The sequence below is a fragment of the Lutra lutra genome, chromosome 2 (genome assembly GCF_902655055.1).
Source record: "Lutra lutra chromosome 2, mLutLut1.2, whole genome shotgun sequence".
In the NCBI taxonomy this organism is placed as follows: domain Eukaryota; kingdom Metazoa; phylum Chordata; class Mammalia; order Carnivora; family Mustelidae; genus Lutra; species Lutra lutra.
The window spans coordinates 28,210,431-28,233,999 of NC_062279.1; the positions used below are offsets into that span (position 1 = coordinate 28,210,431).

General features: G+C 39.9%; 1 protein-coding gene across 3 annotated transcripts in view; it reads left to right on the forward strand.

The window, feature by feature from the left end:
• FAT1 (FAT atypical cadherin 1) overlaps positions 1-23,569 on the forward strand; it is a 126,582-nt gene that overhangs the window by 43,594 nt on the left and 59,419 nt on the right. For all 3 annotated transcript variants that reach the window (XM_047716675.1, XM_047716690.1, XM_047716684.1), the window contains exon 3: positions 11,477-11,791. In XM_047716675.1, coding sequence (XP_047572631.1) covers positions 11,477-11,791 — 315 coding nt within the window. The remainder of the gene's footprint in view (positions 1-11,476; positions 11,792-23,569) is intronic.

Here is a 23,569-nt window from a genome sequence, read left to right on the forward strand (position 1 = left end):
TAATTACCTTTATTTCTCTGCTACTGCCTTGGTCCTTATACTACATCTTATAATACATCTTGTTTTCCTCATTTTTATATATGAGGAAATTGAGGCATAACGTGAGTTTCTGAGTTCTTACAGGTACTGGGTTTGGCAGCAGAGTGAATACTTAAAGTTAATATTGCCTCTAAATTGCACCTCTTAAATTTGTAGAATAATTTGGATTTTTAAAATTTAAAAACTGCTTTGGAGTTAAAATAGAATTTAATACAGAACTTTTTTTCTTTTTTTTTATCGAAAGTGAGGGGAAATGTGACTTTAGAATGGATAGGAAAGGGAGGGGAGGTTTGTATTTGCTTCAGCTGGTGTTCAGTTCCTGTGAAACGTACCTCCCTTTGGGCAGAGCTCAACCACGTGGGTCTTAGGTTTTATTTTAAGAAAAAGAAATAGGTGCAGTTTTCTGTGTTTAGAATCTGTTTTATAGGAAGCCTAAACAAACGTTAAAAAAAGGAAAACTTGCTCTCTACCAGCCTGGTGCATTCTAGGACTTGGGAGACAACTGTCTCTTTTGGAAAGAGCTGTGTTTATACAGTGGCCCGAGTAATCCTCGATGGTAGCAGCGGGAGCTCATTCCTTTCCTTCTTTAGCCAGGGAGTGCTGGAAGGAGTTTGGCATGAGGCTTCGTCATTGCAACTGACATTTTAATCGTTGAATAGCGCCTTGTCTTCTTCAAGCTAAAACATACTTTGCAGTACAAATGTTGTGGGCAGTTGTTCCACTGGCTTAGGAAACCTGTCCATCACTCTTCACTCTGAAAGGTTGCTTTTGCGTTGCTGACATTTCTTAAGTTCTGTTGAGGACACTTTGGATTCATCCTTTATACATGCAGGTTTAAAAAAATGTAGGAACTCTGTTTGTTGAATGAATTAAAGACAGTGTCAGTCAGTAATGCCAATTTCAACATTAATGTCTGGGAAGATCTAGACCACTATAAACAACATAAAAGTCCTTTCTAATGAAGAGGGTATTATAAGATACAGTTCTTTAAAAAATTTGTTACTTACATTTTGGGATAGATTAAAAAGCCACTGAGATTTCTTTTCCGAAGAGGGGTATTTCTTAAAATACCAGTTTTTATCTGATACCAAACTTACATAGATGGCTTAACCTTTAGCATTTTGGATCTCCCGCCCACCACTCAGTATTTTAAAGTTATTAACTGCATTCACAGTTCAATTATGATCTCACAGTGATCTTCAGTATTATATAACGCTTTGTATACCACCTATTAGATTTCATGTAATATAAATCCAGTCTGAATTTTTATGTTGGCAGGATGATAGGAAGAACACACTTCACCCCCGAACAATGTGGGGCTTAGGAGTGCTGCCATCCCCAGCCTCCTGACAGTTGAAAATTGAATATAACCTGCTTCCCCCAGAGCTTAACTACTAATAGTCTACTGTTGACCAGAAGCTTTACCAGTAACATAATCCATTTAACACATACTTTGTGTGCTACACGTATTATATATGGCTTTCTTATAGTAAAGTAACCTAGAGAAAAGAAAATGTTAAGAAAATCATAAGGAGGAGAACATAGATTTACAGCACTAGAGCGCATTTGTTGAGAAAGAACCACTTGTAAGTGGGGAGCTGTGCGTTTCAAACCCGTGTTGTTCAGAGGTCAACTGTATAGTAACTTTCTGAATCTGGAACAGTGTTGAATGCTATTTCATGTCTTTTTTCCCTTTTTATCCTAAACGTAGTCAGATGAGATTCTTAGACTTTGTGTAGGGATCTGTTTGGCCCACATTTAGTTGGGTTTATACTTTAAGTCCTGTACTTCCTTCTTCCATGGGCAAATGCTGGTAAACTTCTGTTATGTGTTAATTTTTCTTCTCGTTGATAGCGGTGGATTAATGAAGATCACCTACACAGGCTTACAAGAAAATAGCCAAGCTTGAGAGTCAGACCTTCCTGTTGAGTCACAGCTCTGCTACCCCATAGGAATAAGGAAAGTTGAGGAAAGCTCCCTGGTGCTTAGGAGTTTGGCCTCTGGAGCTAGTAGGCCACAGTTTGGATTCTTTCTTCTCTGCAGCTAGTTGGGTAATTTAAGGCAATTTAACTTTTGAGGCTTAAACAAGTTATTGAATATAAGTGCTGTGATAAGATAGGTAACTGGTAAGGGAATTCACTAATTAATTCATTGATTAATGTATTCCTGTTATGTGGTGAATAAATGACTTTGAACGCGTGACTTTTCAGCTCAAAACTCCTGCATCTGGAACATGAGGAAAGACCACCAAGCTTACAGAGTAATTTTGAGGATTAAATAATACGGTTAGGGGCACCTGTATGGCTCAGTAGGTTAAGAGTCCAACTCTTGATTTCAGCTCAGGTCATGATCTCAGGGTCCTGGGAAAGAGCCCCAAGTTGGGTTCCATGCTCAGTACAAAGGCTGCTTGGGATTTTCTCTCTCTCTGTCTCTCTGCCTTTCCCCCTACTCCTCCCCCCACAAATAAATAAAATCTTAAATAATATGGCATATAGCATTTGCTCAATGTGCATCCAGTAAATATAATGTGGAAAAAATAATCAACATTGACAACATCTAACATACACAGCAAACCACTAGAAACATTGCCATAAGTTTGTGAAATATATCCTGTGAATTTTAATGCCTCCAGAGGCTGTTTTATGTATGTAGTTTTATCCAGTTAATGTGTATTCAGATGTTATTTTTGATATCTAAGGATGATCCTCTTAAAGAGAGCTTATCCATGAAAGCCCTCATTAACAATATTAATGATTCTGACTTGGAAATCAGAACTTGGAATCATTTCTCAACAAGGCATGAAAACATGGTTTAGCAGAGCTTGCCATGGGAATGACTCTCTGCAAAGCTGAAGAAATCCCTGGACTTGAAACATGATGCTTAAAATCTGATTATGAACTTAATTAATATGTTTTAGTAAGTTTGCAAGTCAGAAAGCTTCCTCAGCTAATTTTAAAGTTATTGCAACAATCTTAATTGAAAGAGTTGCTAGATCTACATTTTAATTAAGATGATTTAAATAGGCAGTTTAAATAATGAAAAAACAGATTGGCAGTTACAGCATAAAAAACTTTCCCTTTAATCATTAATTTATGACCTAACTCTGGGCAGTATAACTATAGAATTTCCTAGACCTTAAACTTGTAATGCAGTCGTTTCACATATAAATACTTTAGAATTTTAGTTGTTGCTGCTGTCACATTGTCCATCGTTACACATCTGTTTATATTAAATGGAACAGATAAATACTTGGAAAGAAAGTGTATATCTAAAAATAGAAAAGGAAAATAAAATGCGAAGGTTATACTAGCAAAACTTTTAAAGGACTGCTGGTACTTAACGGTTTGTCTTTTTATCATGTGCATTTTATTTTTTTTTTTTTAAGATTTTTTATTTATTTATTTGACAGAGAGATCACAAGTAGGCAGAGAGGCAGGCAGAGAGAGAGGAAAGGAAGCAGGCTTCCTGCTGAGCAGCAAGCCCGATGCGGGACTCGATCCCAGGACTCTGGGATCATGACCTGAGCCGAAGGCAGCGGCTTAACCCACTGAGCCACCCAGGCGCCCCTATCATGTGCATTTTAAATAGGGCTTAAAATTCATTGTTAAAGAAATTTAAGGATTAAAAAAATTGGTTCATGGGTTGATTTTCTTAATTGTCCCTCCATCATCTTGTTTATTTGTATGCCTCCCCACCCCCGCACATGTAATTATGTGTTTGTGTGGTTTTTATTTTTAGAACAGAACTAAACAAAACCAAAGTAATACTTTATATTACTGACATTTTTCTATGTAATGAATATACACAACTTTTTTTTTTTTTTTTTTTAAGATTTTATTTATTTGAGAGAGAGTAAGCACAAGTAGTGGGGAGAGGGAGAAGCAGGCTCTCAGCTGAGCAGGGACCCTGATGTGGGCCTTAATCCCAGGACTCCCGGATCATGACCTGAGCTGAAAGTAGACGCTTAACCGACTGAGGCACCCAAGGGACCCCATACATACCGTTTTGTTTTGTTTTTAAAGCTTTTACATATATATACTATTACGTATTAAAATGGTTTCCTTTTTCTCCTGAAACTATGAAATGTGCTTAATGTCTTAATGGCACAGAACAACAAGGTTTCTGTAACATCAGATACTTTACCTAGATCCCCAAATGCCATGAAGACAGCAAAAACAATTTTTTCCATCTGGTCATTACATTTTTTACATTCCACTGTAGCCAGGAGTTTTTCTCTGGAAACTGCAGGTTGTGTTCAGTTGCTTTCATGCTTCTCTCTAATTAGAGGACACAGCCAGAGACTGGGAGGTGCTATGGCATGATTCTCTGAAGCCCTTCTTTGGGATTGAATCCCAGTTCCATCAAGAACAAACGGTGACTTTGGGCAAGTTGTTGACACTTTTTCCTCTCTTATGAAATATGGTTGGTCATATTACCTCACTTCTTAGAGTTGATGGAAAGATTAAATTAATTCCTATATGAGAAGTGTTTAGTATTTGGCATATCATGAGCTCTAGATATGTATTTTGGTAATAATAGTATCAGCAGCATCAGTAACATTTCATGGAACTTGCTGTGTTTCCGCTTACGAGTGGCTTCCCATCAAATGACACAGCAAGTCATTGGTTTTGAAAGATTAAGTCATGGTAATAGTCAGTACCATGTCTTGAGTTAAACTGGAGAAAGAAGTTTACAACATGACTTACTCGGTCTTTAGCTGTAAGAGGGCAAAGAGCTATCTGTTGAACTGAGTAGTGTGCCCATATACTGCCCAGCAGTTTGCTTGGCCCATGAGGGGTGCTGTGTAGTTGATTCATCTTACTTATTTTGACCTTTCTTTTTATTATCAAAAGCATGGAGTAGAGCTTGTAACTCTTAATCTCGGGGTCGTGAGTTCAGGCCCCATGTTGGGTATAGAGCTTACTAAAAAAACATATATATATATTATATATTATATATAATATATATATATATAATATATATAAAAATTTAAAAATTGTAAAATACAGTTTATAATTTTATGTATATAAAATTTAGTACTTAATGAAAATCAGATAAAAACAAATTCAGAACAATTTTATCATTTAAAGAAGGAAACAAATAGGTTAACAGGAAAATTGAATGGATAGTACAGAGTTCCTATAGTGCCCCTATGTCACATATAGTTCACCCTCGTACCATCATACATTAGTATGTATGTTTGTTATAATTAATGAACACACATTGATATATTCTTATCAGTACTTCATTGAGCGCATAGTTCATTCAGATTTCCTTAGCTTTTTCCTAATGTTCTTTTTCTGGTTCAGGATCTTACGCAGCCTGCTCCATTACATTGAGTCCTGCTTCCTGGACTCCTCTTGGCTGTGACTGTTTCTCAGAATTACCTGGTTGGTGATGGACATCCTTTTATCAACAACACATGCTTAACAAGCTCCCACAGTTACCATGCCCTAAACAAAACATGTCGGCCCTTGAGGGTTTGCATTTTAAGAGGGAGCTTATAGTCTACTTTTTAAAATTTATTTCATAACACATTAATATGGAATGTGACAACTGTGGGACTTCTGTTTTTTTGCTAATTAGCAAGAAAAAATTGAGTAACTATGGATTAATTATAGACAGATACTGCATCTCTAGTGTGTAGAAGGTATCTATTCTTTTAAAGTGTATATTGTTGAAAAAAAATTTTTTAGATTAAGTGTTATTTTTATATTTGGGAAGACATTTAACTCCAGAAAAGTTATTCTATGTGTGAGACTACAGAATTGGAGGAAGGAGTAGTCAGTTGTTTCTTCCCTATAGGAAAAATATTATACAAAGTTATTTTTCATGTTTAAGTTTTTCTCGTGATTGACTGAAGAGGCGGTCCTAAGTTTGGTTCCAGGAAAGTTTAAAAACAAATAAATAAATTCATGTGGCATGATTACCAGAAAGGAGAGTAAAGTTTGCAAATTTATGTTGCCAGGCCACTGCTGGTAAGTATTTTTGAGCTGGAGTTGCTGAAGAATCTGAAATAGCAGCAAGGTTTTGTTGAAACCTCTGGCACTGGGGCTTGATAAGGGGCCAAGACCTGTCGAACAAAGAAAATAGGAAAATTCCAGAAAGAAAGATGTTCTGTGGCCATGGAAATTTGAGTTAGTTAAAATACTTTTGGCAGTATAGTGGCTACGTATAATTTTACTTTTGCCTTAAAAATGAGTGTGTTGAAAGCATTCTGATCCACCTGTGTCAGCTGGAGGACATGTTGGCCTTTGCTATTCAAGGACGATATTCGGGTTAACATCATTAGCCATCAGTGGTGGATAGTAGGAATTACTTATTCTTGGAAACCTTTCTCTACTTTTGGGTCATTTACTTGAGCAACTGATACTGTACCCTGTGACCTTGGAATAATCAGGCTATGGAAAGACAGCATCAGTGTCTAATTATTATTTATGGTCAGGCGTGAATCTTCCAGAAAGACCTTTTGCTGTGAGCTCCATTTTCAGCCACACTGGTCAAGCTCTTTGAACAATTACATTGTATTTATTTCCCCTTTCAGTCTAGCTGTTCCACTGTATGCACATTTAAAGTCAGTTTCATTGTGACATCTGGTGGTGGCTTTGAAATCCTGGAGAGTATGTTTGGAATGATAAATATTTTTACTTCAATAGCTCCAGATTTCCGGCTTCTTTCTAATTTTTCAGCTTATTAACAACCTTTCTTGAAAATGTCTTCATTGTACTCTTGAGGTTGGAAGCCAAGTCATTTATTGCCTCCGTCATGTTTCATTAAAGCAAAGGAATGATTCCTTGTAACGTTGCTGAGTGTTGCATATAACAGGTTTGTCTAAACTTGTCTCCGTGCTCAAAATATACATCCCAGAATCCCAAAGCGGCACCCCTACTTCACCTACTGCTCGTGTACCAGAACCTCATGACTAGTAGAAAGGTGTCGCTCTCATGTTGCCTTTCTCACTGTTACTTTCTCTTGGAGCACTGGTCATTCCTCCTCTGGCTGGAGGGACTGCTGGGAGAGGTCTGGGCTCCCACCTCTCACTCTAACAGCCTGGGTTTACATCTAGTTGCGTGCCATTGTTGCTCTCTCAGGAAGTGAAAGCGGAATCAAAAAATAGGAGGAGAGATGGCAGAGAAAGAAGCGAAGAAGTGTGAAGACATGAGAAAGACCACAGGGAAGAGTTTGTGCGCCGGTATCTGTATGTGCCCATCAGTACGGTATTTTATTGTGGTATGTGTTAATGAGAAGTACCTTAAACACTGGAGTTTGAATATTTGTAATTGTTGATGGTTCCTTAGCAAATTGTTTCAGGAAAAGGGAATTTATAACGTAGTGTGGAATCAGTGGTTATTGGAAGTGGTTATGGGAAGCGGGGTCATGGGAGAAGGAGGAGTGAGGTGGTTTTGAGAATAAACTGTAGATTCATTTCCTCAGCTGGCTGGGAACCTAGTTGCTGCTTACCAGTGTCAAAGGAACTAACTAGAAGTCCCCGTATGGAATTTTGAAGATTTCTGTTTTGTGAATGAATGTAGGTTGCAAAAGACATCTGTGTGTCCATACTGATTGTGTTCCCGGAAGGACTGGGAACATGGGCAGGACGGTGGACACCGTGATTGGAAGAGTGGACCCTGCTTGTGGTCAGGCTTCCCGACAGTGGGTCTGAGGGTCATCTCAGAGGCCAGGAGATGTAAAGAGACCCTGTAAAGAATGATCAGTTCTGATGAGCTGTTGTCCGAGGCAGTGCCTCATTCTGGATTCTAAACTCTTTTTACCTGCTCAGCTTCCTGCCTGTGGCAAATCCTTCCACCTTTCTGTAAAAACAAGGGAGTTGCACTGTTGAATCGCTGAGGGGTTGCTGGTCTACCGTTGTTGATTTTTGAGGTTGCCAAGGCTAGATCTGCTGCTCCGTCTTTCTTGCTGTATTACGTAGATGGCTTCTAGCCGGTCCTGGACCAGTGCGGTCTGTTCTTCCTAGGTTCCCGGTGGAACTCATTGTGGTGCTTTATGCCTGCTCCACAAGTTCCTGCCTGGGAGACTTCTGTGGATGCATCTCGCAACCGAGCAGACGGATGAAGAAGCAGAACATAAAATAGCTTTGCGTACATGTAGTCTTTTCCCACCTACTTTCTGCTTTTAAAATAGTGCTTAGAATTCGAATCAGCAGTTAGAATAGTACTTGGGCACTGCCCCTGAAAGTTTGTTGACCAAGCGGAGTCCTTGAATCTTCTCTCTTTGAATATCCTTTAAGTGTGGGGAGGACCCTTACTTAAGCAATTGGAAACTTGTAGCCTCTCCTGGTGGCCACCAGTGTCCTTGGTGCTGTGGGGTTGTGACCGTGACACTGGGCCTGATCGTGACAGTATAGCCTGCGGTGAAGACCCTGAGTTCTGCAGTCAGATCATCTCAGATCTCACTTCTACCTCGTAACCCTTGACCGGGGCTGTTTCTTTTCTTTCTTTTTAAAAATATTCCGTTTGTTTATTTGACAGAGAGTGATTGAGCACAACCAGGGGGAAGGGGGAGAGGGAGAATCAGGCTCCTAGCTGAGCAGGGAGCCTGGTACAGGGCTCGATCCCAGGACCCCAAGATCATGACCTGAGGGGAAGGCAGATGCTTCACTAACTGAGCCACCCAGGCCCCCTTCTCTCTAACTTTTAATGTTTAGTAATATCTGGAAGTTACCTGTTTAGTAATATCTGGAAATTTCCCCCTCCTAATTGTGGCTAGGAGGTCATGCAAAGAAGGGGATCATTGGTCCTCTAGTTGCCAGGCAAGAGGGGAGAGAAGGGTAGCTCCCAGCAGAAGGCATCTTGGAACACTACAGTCTGGGTGCTCACAGACTAGGCTCAAAGCAGAACCTGATGGAAAAGAAATATCTACTTTTGTCTGTGATTTAAACCTTGTATTTGCATTTTATATTATATACTTATTTATAAAATGCAAATATATTTTTTCTTTGTTTTCCTTCTACCTCAAAACTGGAGAAAGCTATTATATGTGAATGGACATTTAATAGAGTTCTTCTGAACCCTGATGTGTAAAAAAATGAGTAAGAGGTTTCACTTTTGTCTTTTTAGAGTTTTCATATTAAATTTTGTTTACTACACTTTGTCAAACTACCACAGACTGATGGCACTGACGTTAGAGATTCGTGGAGTTTGAACTCTGGCTCTGACATTTATTAGGACTCTGGGAAAGGTCCTCATCTCTTAATCTGAGGTTTTCATCTGTGGTATGGGCATAATAAGGCCACATGTGTAGTCAGGTTGGCTATAATGGCTCAATAAGGTGGTATGTGTGGGACCATTATCATAGGGCCTAGCATATAGTAAGCACTGAGCAGACTTGTTTCTGTAATTATCATTGTCATTAAATGCGTACAGATCGCATTTAGAGAGACCCAATTTTAAAAAGTCAGTAGCAGCATGAATGATTTGAGTATTAGAACCAGAAAGAAGTGAATACAAGCACCATGTAGCTGTCTTCCTGAGATTTGCTAACACTTCTCCTGTCAAATGAATTATGTTCCATTTTAATGGCAGAACACAGAGGAACATACGCACACTCATTTATTAATATGCAATCCTAGTAGAGAGAGCGTTCTGTTATTCCCTGACTTCTGTGTATCCGTTGATGGGGCTGCTGAAAGGAGAAACTGGAGATTATTTTTCCTTGGTCACTAAGGACGCTCTTCTTTCAGGCTAAAGACAAGTAGAACTTTACTAGTTTAGTGAACAGATTGGGTATGCGTAGACGATGTTTGGAACAGACAAAAAGGAAAACATGTTGAGCTTTTCTGACCATTACCTCTGTTGCACAGGGAAACCAGTTAGCTCCTTTTTATTTAAGAGTTGTGAGGCTTTGTTCATTATTTCTAAGAGTATTACAGATCATTTTGAGCATTTGCTAAGACTTAACGAAACAGTCGTAACTATGCTTTCTGAATAGTAGTACTCATTTCAGGATCATTTATCTCATATTTTAATAGTTAAGTTTGGTATTTATAACTTATAAACCTTTGGGAAGTATTTCATATAATATGACATTCAAAACAAATGAGTTTTTGAGATGTTAATTACTTCACATAAGCAAAGATTTACATTTATGCAGTGATCAAAAAGTAAGAAATACAGATTTATGTTTGGTTGAGATACTGTTTCATTTCTCAGTGCAGATTAAATTGACATTTGTTCTTTTTCCTGTACTATTTTGCATTAACTGGGAAACCTGTAATGCTAGAGTTGTAGGATTTCCAAAGTCCAACCTGGACCATAGTGTTGAAACCCCAAAAGTAGCATTCATTCAGAATGATTAATGCACAAGGAAAAAAAATACAGCGACACATTTTGGGAAAGCCAAAGGACAGGATAACACTATTGAATAAAAAGGTGGGATTTGCCTAAGAGTAATGGATATTTTTCATTTTATCATCACCCTGAGAAGTGATTAATCCTGGGATGAAGTAAGGTTTTGACTGGTTTTAGTGGCTGGGCCAGAACATGACAGACACGTTAACCCACTTCTTCATAATCCCATAATTTACCTTTTACTGGTTAATTTAGTAGGAAATGTGTTGTAGTTTGGGTCCCAGTGGAGGGACTTTCTGTACCAACTTCAGTTAAGGCATCTGTTCATGTTTGTTCATTTAATATTATTGGCCCTGGGTCAGGTGCTATCCTGGTACTCAAGAAGGATGTGGCCTCTGCCCTTGGGGATCTTACTTTGTCCTGGGAGACTTTATTTAGCACACTGGTTGTCTTGCCATTAGCCTAAGGGGATTAAAGGGTTTCATTCTGTGCACAAGAGACTTGAGCAAACCTTTATTCTGGACTTTGAGGTACCGTGCTCTGCAGGGTGTGTATACCAGACTGCCATGTGTGGAGCAGCATCGCTGCAGCCTCCGTATCTAAACTCTAGCGGTGGTCATGGGAATGCAGTGTGGGAAGCGGGGGCTGCTAGGCCGTGGGGACTCTGATCTGGGCCATGGCTTTTTGATTTGGAGGTCCCTGAAGGACCTCCAGGAAAACCTGCAAATCTCAAGTGGTCATACATTTCATCTTCAGAAGCACAGAGTATCGGGCCATTAGCTGATCTCTTAGTGCTCATCTCCCTGCTTTGTTTCGAGACTTAAATGACACATTCTTTGTAGAGTGTTCTGCATAGCACCTGACCCCTAACGCTAATAACGATGAACACTTTTACAGCCGATACTATGTGCCGAGCGCTCTTCTGATTGTTAATGTGTCTATTTGCTCATTTAATCAACCTGTGAGCATACGTTCCATCTTATAGGAAGAAACAGAGGCACAGTGATGTTAGGCAACTTGTCCAAGGTGTCTCAGCTGTAAGTGACACATAAGCCCTTGAGAAATGAAAGTTGTTATTTGGGTTGACCCTGGGTCCATTGTTGTTGACGTGTCATCTTCTTTCTTCACAGGTGTCATAGAGACTTCAGAGCGACTGGACCGGGAGTCCACCTCCCACTACTGGCTCACTGTCTATGCAGCGGATCAGGGTGTCGTGCCTCTCTCATCGTTTATCGAGATCTACATAGAGGTTGAGGATGTCAATGACAACGCACCACAGACGTCAGAGCCTGTTTATTATCCAGAAGTAATAGAAAATTCTCCCAAGGATGTATCTGTGGTTCAAATAGAGGCATTTGATCCAGATTCTAGCTCTGATGACAAGCTGATGTACAAAATTACGAGTGGAAATCCACAAGGATTTTTTTCAATACATCCTAAAACAGGTATGTGGTAATGGTATTGTGTGAAATGTTCATGCTTACACTTCTTGATACGGGGAGGTTAAGAATTTTCTAAATTTACCACTTTTCTTTATTTTGATAAATCATTTCCCTCTTGGGTTATTCAGAACAAGGCTTTATTTTCAGACGAGAATTAAGTCCAAAAGTTTTTCTTTACCCCCCTTTGAAGTTGTCTTTATAGAGCTTACTTTATGGCTTTGCTCATTAGTAGAATTTCACTTAAGGTGAAAAAAAACAAATACAGTATTTCAATAATAGCTCCTAAATTAGTGATCTGTCTTAAACTCCCTGCAAATTCTATTGCTGCTAAGTATTCCAATTTTCTGAAGTCTGCTTTTTATAAAGAATTATCAAAGGAATTTATTTCGCAATTCATAATATTTTTCTGTGTGGTTTTAGCATTTTTTCATAAAGCAGTGCTGTGACTCTACAGCCTGGAGGGGATCAAGATTAAACAGTTTTCAAATTGGGAGCAGTTACTTCCTTGAACTGACACATCAAGTTTTCCTTGTTTCCCCAGGGTCTGACCCCCTGCTTGTAAGTGGATAGATAGTTCCTTGACTCCAAAATCCTCATCAACTTTTAATCTTTGTTCTTTTACATTTGACAGCACCTCTGATTTTTTTCCTCCGATCTTGCTTCATTTCTCTCTCTCTCTCACACCACCACCACCCCCCCCCCCCCCACACAGCTTCCATGTAACTACCATTTGTATCATACTCTCTGATTTCTTGATCACAGTTAAGGCAGAATCGCTGTATGACATTGAGAGGACAGTTTATTTGTAGGAAAGAAAATTTACCAGATAGATCACTGGCCTATGAACATAGAGATGTTTCAGTGATGTGGTACTTTTCAGTAGAATCTGGTTAACAGAAAATTCTGAAGAAGGAGATTGACTGAAATGCACGTACATTCCCCGGTCATGTCTTTGCTAATTCTGTCTTTTTCCTAATTCTAGGGGAGTTGGCCTGTTTAGTTACTGGGTTGTCTATTTCATACATTAAGGAAGTAATATACAAAAATCAGAATTAAGGAGGTATTCTCTACTTCCTTACCAGTCTTTGCTGCCCCCCCTTTTGCTTTTTAATGTTCTTTGTCGAACTCAAAGCAATTTTTGAGGTAGAAAGAAGCTTGAAGTTAGTATCTCTGTACCAAAGCTATTGTACAAAGATACCAGGTAGAAATCAGTGTGTATGTTTTTTCTCTTTAAAAAAAAAGTTAAAATATTGATTTTTTTAAACCCCTTGTCATTCGTAGAGTCTGTCCTGATTGTTGAAAGTAAACTTAAGTACAAGATTTATCTTGAATGTATGAGATTTACTTTTGCATGGAGTCTGCTTGAGATTCTCTTTCTGCCCCTCCCCACTATGCACGCATGCACACTCTTTCTAAAAAATTTTAAAAAATTATTTAAGAATGATTGAGCTGACAAAGTACAACATCTGTTCATAATAAAAATCATGCAAAGTTAAAAAAAAAACAAACAAACCAAAGTTTTGAGGGAACATCCCTCAACATAATAAAGGCCTTATATGAAAGCTTATATCATTCTTAATGGTGAAAAAGTAAGAGCTTTTCCCCTACTAAGGTCAGGAACAAGACAGGGATGTCCACTCTCACCATGTCTATTCAACATAGTACTGAAAGTCCTAGCCATAGCAATCAGATAACAAAAAAGAATAATACAAGGCATCTAGATTGGTACGAAAAAGTAAAACTCTCGTATTTGCTGATGACATATACAGAAAAACCTAAAGATTCCACCTGAAAACTGCTAGAACTAGTAAATGAATTTAGCAAAGTCACAAGGTACAAAATCAATGTACAGAAATCTGATGCATTTCTATACACCAATAAGGAAGCAGCAGAAAGAAAAAAAATAAGAAAACAATCCTATTTACAATGGCACTCAAAATAATAGGATACCTAGGGATAAACCTAATCAAAGAGGTATAAGACCTATACTCTGAAAACTATAAAAAACTAATGAAAGAAATTGAAGATGACACAAAGAAATAGAAAGACATTCTATGATCATGAATGGGAAGAACAAATATTGTTAAAATGTCTATATTACCCAAACCAGTCTGCACATTTAATGCAGTCCCTTTCAAAGTACCAATAGCATTTATCATAGAAGTAGTACAAACAATCCTAAAATTTGTATGGAAACATAGATGACCCTGAATAGGAAAAGCAATCTTGAAAAAGAAAAGGAAAGCTGGAGGCATCACAATTCCCAACTTCAGTTCTATTACAAAGCTCTAGTCATCAAAATAGTATGGTACTGGCACAAAAACAGGCACATGCATCAATGGAACAGAGTAGAAAACCTAGAGATAAACCCACAACTGTATGATCAATTAATCTTTGACAAAGCAGGAAAGAACACCCAGTGGAGAAAAGACAGTCTCTTCAAAAAATGGGGTCGGGAAATGGACAGCCACATGCAGAAGAATGAAACTGGACCACTTGCTTACAGCACAGACAAAAATAAATTAAAAATGGATGAAAGACCTAAATGTGAGACCTGAAACCATAAAAATCCTAGAGGAGAACACCAGCAGTAACCTCTTTGACATTGGCCATAGCAACTTTTTTCTAGATAGGTCTCCCGAGGCAAGGGAAATAAAAGCAAAATTAATCTGTTGGGACTGCATCAAATAGACAGCATTTGCACAGCAAAGGAAACCAAACGAAAAGGCAACCTACAGAATAGGAGGAGATCTCTACGAATGATATATCTGATAAAGGGCTAGTATCCAAAATCCCCAAAATAAGTAATCCAGTTTAAAAATGAGCAGAAGACATGAACAGACAGTTCTCCAAAGAAGACATCCAGATGGCCAACAGACCCATGAAAAGATAGATGGTCAACCTCACTCCTCATGAGGGAGATACAGTTCAAAACTACAATGAGACCTCACCTCACACCTGTTAGATTGGCTAAACAGGAAACAACAGGTGTTGTCGAGGATGTGGAGAAAAAGGAAGCCTCCCGCACTGTTGATGGGAATACAAACTGTGCAGCCACTCTAGAAAACAGTATGGAGGTTCCTCAGAAAGTTAAAAAACAACAAAAAAAAAAAACAGGGACACCTGGGTGGCTCAGTCAGTTGGGCATCTGCCTTCCACTCAGGTCATGATTCCAGAGTCCTGGGATCAGTGTTGCTCAGGCTTCCTTGCTCAGCAGGGAGCCTGCCTTACCCTCTTCTTGCCCCCACCCCCAAACCCACTTGTGTGCTCTTTTTCTCTCTCAGAAAATAAAATCTTTAAAAATAAAAGTTAAAAAAAATAGAACTGTCCTATGACCCAGCGATTGCACTACTGGGTGTTACCCAAAAAATACAAAAACACTAATTCAGAGGGAAACCTGCATCCCGGTGTTTACAGCAGCATTATTTACAATAGCTGAACAACAGAATCCACTCAGTTGTTCATCCATAGGCAAGCGGATGAAGAAGTGATGTGTACACACACACACACACACATACACAGGAATATTATTCAACTATTAAAAAAAATGAAATCTTGCCATATGGAACAACATGGATGGAGCTAGAGAGTATGTATAGTAAGTCTGACAGATAAAGACAAATACTGTACTATCTCATATGAGGAACTTAAGGGGAAAAAACAAATGAGCAAAGAAAAAATAAAAGAGCAAGAGAAAGATAAACCAAGGACAGACTTTTAATTATAGAGAACAAACGGATGGTTCCTCAAGGGCAGGCGGGGTGTGTGTGTCGGGGGTGGGGAATGTGTGAAACAGGTGACAGGGATTAAAGAGTACACTTACCATGATGAAACAGAATAAAGACCGAAAAATAAATTGAAAAGAATAATTGAGCCGTCTACGAATTTAATTACAGAAGAGAGAAGGGGGATCTGAGAGTTGTTTGGAGGCGCTGGGAGGAGGGTGCAGGAGCCCGAGCCCAGGAGAAGGGCTGGAATAAGAGATTATACAGGGACGTGGAGACTGGAATTCACATCTGTAAATGATTCACCAGAGGCTTGTTGAAGCGGCCTAGTTGCGGACTGGTTTTTACCTCGTAAGTGGTAACCAAGTTCAGCTTCATTTTGGTGAAGTAAAATGAAAGAAAATGAAGCCAAAAAATTAGAAGGCGCTATGAAACATCAAAGAAAAAAGTTTATAAAAATTTAACAGGATTTTGGAGTCAAACTGGGAGACAAGAAATCTAGAAGTTAAACCCTTGAGGCGATGATTCAGGAATAGAACTACCCCTGATTTTATAATTGTTCGATGAATTCGACTTTAAAATGCTTTCCTTTTTGTCTTCTTTCTCTCTTAGATTAGGGTGAGTCCTCTGGGCAGAGACAGGCAAACAAACGAGCAGTAAATGTCTTTGTGAATCTCTGAGCCAGGACTCTGGGTCTGGGCATAGTGTGTAATTAAGGAGAAGGAAGAAAGACGCTGAAAGAGCTGGTGTCAGTTAGAGCTGCCGTGGGGCAGCCTCGAAACCTTGCTTCTCTCTGGGCCTGTGAAATGACCACCCCACTGCTCTGCGGGTGTGTCTCGCGGAAATGTGATTAATGTGGCATTTCGGCTTCCTCTTAGGGCTCTCATTCCTGACAGCTCTTAGGCGGGCTGTCTGTAGAGACTTCTTGATCTTCAGGGAGAATAGACCCCTTCCAGGAGTCCACGGCTTGCTCCGGAGCCCGTGGGTGGGAAGCCGTGCATCCCGCTGTCAGCACGGCAGGAGCAAATTCAGGATTACAAGGAGATTTTATTTCTTTATGAGTTGAAGATAGATAATAGTGGGGAATAACTGTAGTTAGAACACAAGAATGTTTTTTTTTTTTCCCCCAAAGATTTTATTTATTTATTCGACAGAGAGAGATCACAAGTAGGCAGAGAGGCAGGCAGAGATAGGAGGAAGCAGGCTCCCCACCAAGGAGAGACACCGATGCGGGGCTCGATCCCATGACCCGGAGATCATGACTTGAGCCGAAGGCAGAGGCTTTAACCCTCTGAGCCACCCAGGCGCCCCCACAAGAATGTTTTTGTTGTGAAATATATTACAAACTGGTTAGTAAAAGAGTCTAACCATTTCACAAGTTGAGTAAAGCCTCTAAAGATCAGGAAATAAGTGTATTTTAGCTCGGACATTACTAAAGGTTAAATATAACTTTACAAGGCCTGTCTCCAGATGATTCTGTTCTCCCAACTCAGCAGAAACTTTGAGCCTGATCCTCAGGGCCCAAACTGCAATGCTTCAAAGTATACATCTTGCTCAAAACATTCAGAGCAGACCTGTTTTTAGTGGGTAGATCGGTATTATTGGAGGCCAGATTGTGGAAGCTGATGAAAGAGTCTATCTAGTAGGATGAAGTTCCCATGATTTATCGACCGTAACACCACCTGGAGACCCTAAATCATGTTCCTTAATAATTAATGGCTGAGTGAGAAAATCACTGGGCTGGGAATCCAGAGATCTGGGCAGCAGTGAGGCTCTCACCTCTGGGATCGTGGGGAAAACTGGCTTCCAGGTCCGTCCGTCTTGTGATTAGTGATGAGGTTTTGCACGCCTGTTGAGGGACGTCTACACACAGTGCAGACCACTCAGAATCATTCATGGGAGAGAGAGAGGTCTCCGCCCCTTCCATTTGTACGGGCTACATTTGCCCTGTTCACTGTGCATAAGATAATCAAGGTTTTGGTAGGTTGATCCAGGATAAACACACTTGATGGAATAAAATGAATCTACTTGCTCCTTAGTGGTAAACATAAGTTTAGGACCCTGGTGATGTATCAGAATATGCAACAGACTAGAGAAAGCCTAAATTCATTGTCATTCGAGTCATTTGTTTTTCCATTGAGTGCTTCCTGAGCCTCTCTTCTGTATACAGCACGTTAAGAGATGCTTTGAAAGTTCATCTGCATGAGTGAAATGGCAAAGGGGAACCTGTGGGGTACCGGATAGCGTGGCCCGGCGCTTAGATGGACACCTCCGGAGGAGGTGAGAAACAGACTGATGGGGTGAGTGTAGTTAAGAGGATGAGACCCCTTGAATAGGTTACTGCACTGGTTTTGAAGGTGGGGAAGTGGGTGGCTGGAGAAGAGGTACGGGGTGCTTGTCCTGGTGGGGGGCACTTTGATGGTGATAATGATTAGCAGCCACACGATGAAGTTAGAGCAGTGTGTGGGAGAATGGCTGCCTGTGCTGGAAAACCTCCCAAACCAGAAGAACGGCTGAAAGATAATATGTATGGTTTTTTTTTTTTTTTTTAATTTCTTTTAAGATTTTATTTATTTATTTGTTAGAATGAGAGAGTACCGGCAGGGGGAACCGCAGTCAGAGGGAGAAGCAGACACCCTGATGAGCAGAGAGCCCAATGCAGGACTCAATCCCAGGACCCTGGTGTCATGACCTGAGCCAAAAGCAGATGCTTAACCAACTGGGCCACCCAGGCATCCCAGTATTTATGCTATTTTTATAAATAATGACCTATTTTTAAGAATGTGGCTGTAATTCTTTGGAACTTTTGATAACATCTGAATCAGATGACCTCACCAACTCATTTTGGGGAGGAAGGAAATGTGTCCGCAGTGCTTTTTTTCTCCTTTTGTCAGAGTAGGACAAAATATTTTTTTGAAAAGCAAAACACAAAAAAACCCTTCCTAGGACTGGATTTGATACTCTGAATTTTAGGTTCAAACAGCACGTTTGAATGAACATTTTAAAAATTTTTTTTTTTTAACCTTCCAAAGTTGTTGGTTGGTTGGTTGTTTTTTTTTCGTTTGTGTGTGTGTGCGCGCGCTCTTGATTATGGTGCCAGGAACTGTCTTCTGCATCTCGGATGTTTTGTTTTTTGTTTTTTGGTTTTTTTTTTTTTTAAAGACTTTATATATTTATTTATTTGTCAGAGAGAGAGAGAGAGAGAGAGAAAGCACAAGCAGGCAGTGGCAGAGAGAGAAGCAGGCTCCCTGCTGAGCAAGGAGCCCCACATGGGACTTGATCCCAGGATCCTGGGATCATGACCTGAGCCGAAGGCAGCGACTTAACCGACTGAGCCACCCAGGCATCCCATCTCGGATGGTTCCTATGTTAAATAGGAGGGCAGAGCTTTTCTTTCCCAGGGTGGATAAGCAGAAGAGACTTGCTCTATTTTCCTTTTCTGACACACACACACTTCTTTGCCACCTGAATTTTTGTAACATGTTTTGTTTGAGTATGTCCAATTTCAGGGTAAATTCACTTTTTTGTCCCCCTACCCCCAAACTGACCCCCACCTTTCCTCTAGCAACTATCAGTTCTCTATCTTCAAGAGTCTTTGTTAAATTTGCTTCTTGTAACATAAATCCTGCCGTTGCTTGTGGGAGACAGATAAGAGCAGAGAATGTTAGATTGTCTGAGCCTCAGCAGCCCTAGCTCCTGCAGACCCCTCACAGCTTCTTGTCAAGGACAATGAAGAAGGGGGTCCTGAACAAAAGGAACTAGTGTGCACCTCACAGGTTTCATGATTTACGAGTAGCCTCAGGAAACTGAAACCACCCGAGCAAAATGTCTATGTTCATTGTTAACAATTTTACTGCTACTTTCATAATCGGCAGATAATTTTGAAGTGTTACTTTTGTGCATGGGCGTGCTTTAGAAAAGACCAGAGTTATCTTCTCTCATCTGTGTATTTGGTATTTTCAGGTTTTGGATGCGAAGCAAGAAGTGCTCTTATTTTTAAAAAGTTATACTGAAGTCTAACTGACACACGTTTAAAGTCAACCATTCGATAAGTTTTGGCATAGCAATACAACTGTGAAACCATTCCCACACGCAAGCAGTGAATGCGTCTGACTCTTCCAGAAGATTCCCTGATCTCCTTGTATCTTTCTATAACCCCCGCCCCAACCTCGCCCCCATCCCTGTGCAACCGCTCATCTGCTTTGGGTCACTGTGTATGAGTGTGCATTTCCTAAAACTTTAGGTAAATAGACCCAGACAATGTAGACTCTTTTTTCTTGGTAAAGTGTCTTGCATTTAGCATATTTGAGATTCATGCATGTGGGAGTGAGTACCAAAAGTACGTTCCTTTTTATTGCTGAATATCCTTTGCAGAGATACACTATAATTTATCCAGTCACCTGTTGATGGGCATTTGTGTTGTGCTTTATGGCTGCTACAAATAAAGCTACCCGGAACATTTGAGAATAGTCTTCCTGCGGACCTGTACGTCCCTTTCACCTGGGAGTGGACAGTCATCTAGAAACTGTCTTGAGGCTGTAAGCTGGAACGTTTGTAGGTCTTGCCTTGTTTGTTTCCCATCTCAGGGATGGCTTGCTGTCTTTGTTTGATACCTGGTGTTCCTATAAACCTTTACTTCATTTATTTTGTCTGTTTTGTTTGTATATTTCCTGGTGGAGGGTAAATCTGATCCCCTGGCTGGAAGCTGAAGTTCAACTATTGCTTTTTAATTGGGGGGAAAAATGGCTTACCTAATTTAGAACTGCCATAAATATGTCTGTACCTTTAAATTAAATCTCATGTAATAAGTAGTATGAGTCTTCTTAGCCTTGTGTGTGTATGTGTTTTAAGGAGTGAAAATTGAGTTTCTAGATTTATCTTAAGCAGAAACTTAGCAACATTTGGGGTATGTTTCTAGAGTTTGTAGAGATACAGATCACTGTACACTTCGGTCCACAAAATTGCATCACAGTATTGTATCTAATGCCCAGAATGGTGATTCTCAAGTTCTGGCTGGTACCAGTCGTTCTCACTGTGTTCTGTTTACTAAGAATGGAAAGCAGATGTGTGTTCGAGTGTCCGTGCTTGCATGCATGCCTGTGTGTGTATAACCTACTTCCTAAATTACTGGTTAGAAATGGGTAATGCATTCAGAGTACAAAATTCAGAAGGTACCAAAAAAAAAATCCAGTGAAAATTTTTGTTCCTTTTAAATTCCGTAGACATTCTGTTAACTATGTGGTATTTTCTATATCCTTGATGCTCTCATGTCTAGGGGCCCCTGACCCGGGCAGAGACTCCCTCATGGACTAGCCAGCTTTAGAGAAAGCAGAGGATCCACTTTTCATATGCACAGTAGCCCATCCAGAACCCTACTTGGAATCACTTCTTCACAGAGCTGCTATGCATCCGAGCCCTTTTCTCTACACCTGCCTTCATCTCCTAGGCTCAGGTACCAGGCAGCCCTCTCTGCTCCAGAGCCCACTGAAATAATTGAAACTAGCCAGTTGACTTGCTTGTGCTGCTTTGTTTATTTTGTGGAACCCACAACAGAATCTCTTGCCCACGCTGAAACTCCTTTCTTCTTCCTCCTGGCCCATGTGGTGGGTTCCTGGGTGCCCGCCCTGTGGTATGGTGTGGCCTAGTGTGTCCCCTCTCTGGGAATTGTAACAGATGACCTCTTCAGTGACCGTGGTCTCTTGACTTGTTGGCCTCATCATACTTGAATGATAAAATCTACATTTTGAAACACCTAGAGGAAACTAGTGTTTGCAGTTTCTTTCCTTCCTATACAAGCAAGAAGTCCTATTATTTTTTTCTCCTTTTTCTAAACAGGTACCAGCATAAGACACATAGTGATATTCATCTTGGGTTTTTCTCTTTTCTGTAGTAGGTGATGTTTTGCTTTAGGAAAGTGGTTTTATTTATGGATGGACTTTGCCACATTGTTACAGGAATGTATGTGCATATCCACATCAATTTCAACACACATTTTGCTGAGCCAGTGGTTCTGTGCTGTCTAGTAAATATGTTTTTTAGATCTTCTCATCTGCTGATGTGCGTCTTCCTGTTGGGAACAAATAAACTGAAAACAATTTTTATGGTTAAAAATAAATGCATCAGAAATGTTTGTTAAGTAAAACTAGAGGCATTATTTTTTAATATGCATGTGAGCTTATGTGATTTCTGTGTGTCTACATGTGCATAATAAAAGGGTTTAGGCTCTTTGACAGGTGTTGGATCCGTTTGGAATTTTAAATGGTTTAAAAAAGAGTTTGAGGCTTTTGGCTATTTTCTTAGCGTTTCCTTTATCAATTTTGGAGAGCTAAAATCTCAGGTCTTTTGGAGGCTGATCTCGTCTCATTATTGGATCTGGAGCACGTACCACAGTTTGAATCTTGGAAGTCCTGCTGCTTCTCTCTCTTTGGGCTGATTTCCATCAGGCTCTCTCATGCCTGTTGCCTTTTAGCTTTGAGCTTGAAAAAGACCACCAAAAAGAAACCAGCAAACCATGGCTTTCCTTCTTTTGCCCCCTTCTGTGCTGTTCTCTGATCTTTCCTGGACCCCTCTTCCACCCTGCCACCATCCCTTGACCTCACTTTTAGATCAAGCTGGGACAAAACTTTCGTTAGAAGTCACAGGGGCCAGTGACAAGTGTAGCTCATTATGTATTAGGTGCCTTGTGCTTTAGAGGTTACAGGGAGCCTCACATACTTCTTGAGAAGGAGCCCTGTGAGACGGCCAGAGAGTGCAGACAGTACCAAGAGCCGGCTGCCTTTCCCATTTGTGTTTTTCCCATTTCATACATCGTCCCATGACTTCAGAGAGGTAAAGACACCTGGGGGTTGACACCAGAAAGGCACATCTCCCCTAACTGCTGCTTCTGGAAGCACCGTCCCTCCCATGTTCACTTGTTCACTTGCTGTGGCCTGGGGTTTGGGATGTAAATGTGCTTTGGAGCCAGTTTTTCTGTACCTTCTCTGTTCTTTGTATTGAGGAATTCCTGCATGACATACTGGTTGGTTTTGAGGCTGATCTTACTTCTGTAATATTTTTAGACTGAAAGGAATGAAGTTTCTAAATAACACTAGATGTTTAAACTTAGTTTCGTTAACCATGTATTGCAGGGGATGTTAAACTTTTTCTGTAAAGGGCGAGGGAGTAAATATTTTAGGCTTTGTAGACCATCCAGTCTGTCACTGAGTGAAAGCAACCATAGACAGAATGGAAATGAATGGGCACAGCTGTGTTCCAATAAAACTTTATTTATGGACATTGAAATTAGAGTTTCATGTATTTTTCATGTGTCTCAATATATTCTTCTTGTGGGTTCTTTTTCTTCCCCCAACCCTCTAAGAATGGTAGAAGCCATTCTTAGCTTGCAAGCTGAACAAAAACCGGTTGAGGTAGTTTTCTGGCTCCTGATACGTTGATGTATTTACTAGTTGCACTAGTTAAGTTGTTGATTTGTTTCTCAGGGGTAGACTATTTGATCAAGTAAAACTTGAGAATCTTTCCCATTGCTAAGCAGTGAATACTTACAAAACGGAATCTGTGTTTTTCTTCTCTGTGTTATTAAAATTATTCTTCAAAGAATAGTAGTTAGGATATTTGTTATCACGGTCAAAGTCTCAGGTAAGATTTAGCAAGTTGATGACAGATTATGAGATCTCTTCTGTGGAAAAAAAAAAAACCTATTTCTCATTAGAAAATATTTCCAAGTTTTGAGATTTTCACACTTTTTTTTTTTTTTTTTGATGCTGGTGTGTCCTGTTAGAAATACTTCAGAGCTTGAAATTCTAGCTCTCACCATTGACTGTTATGTTTACATATCAAATCTTGACTACTTCCTCCGTTTTTGTTCCCTTTCCCTCATTCTGAGTTAAGATATTCATGGCCCCATGTACTAGATGACGGCTTGTGCTTTGTAGAGGACAGCTTTATACAGGGCCCTGTTTTTCATTCATTTATTTATATGTAGGATGGACTATTTAACATAGAATTATTTTAAATTTAGGATGAGACCTATTTATTTGATTACAGATAGATTTGGTGC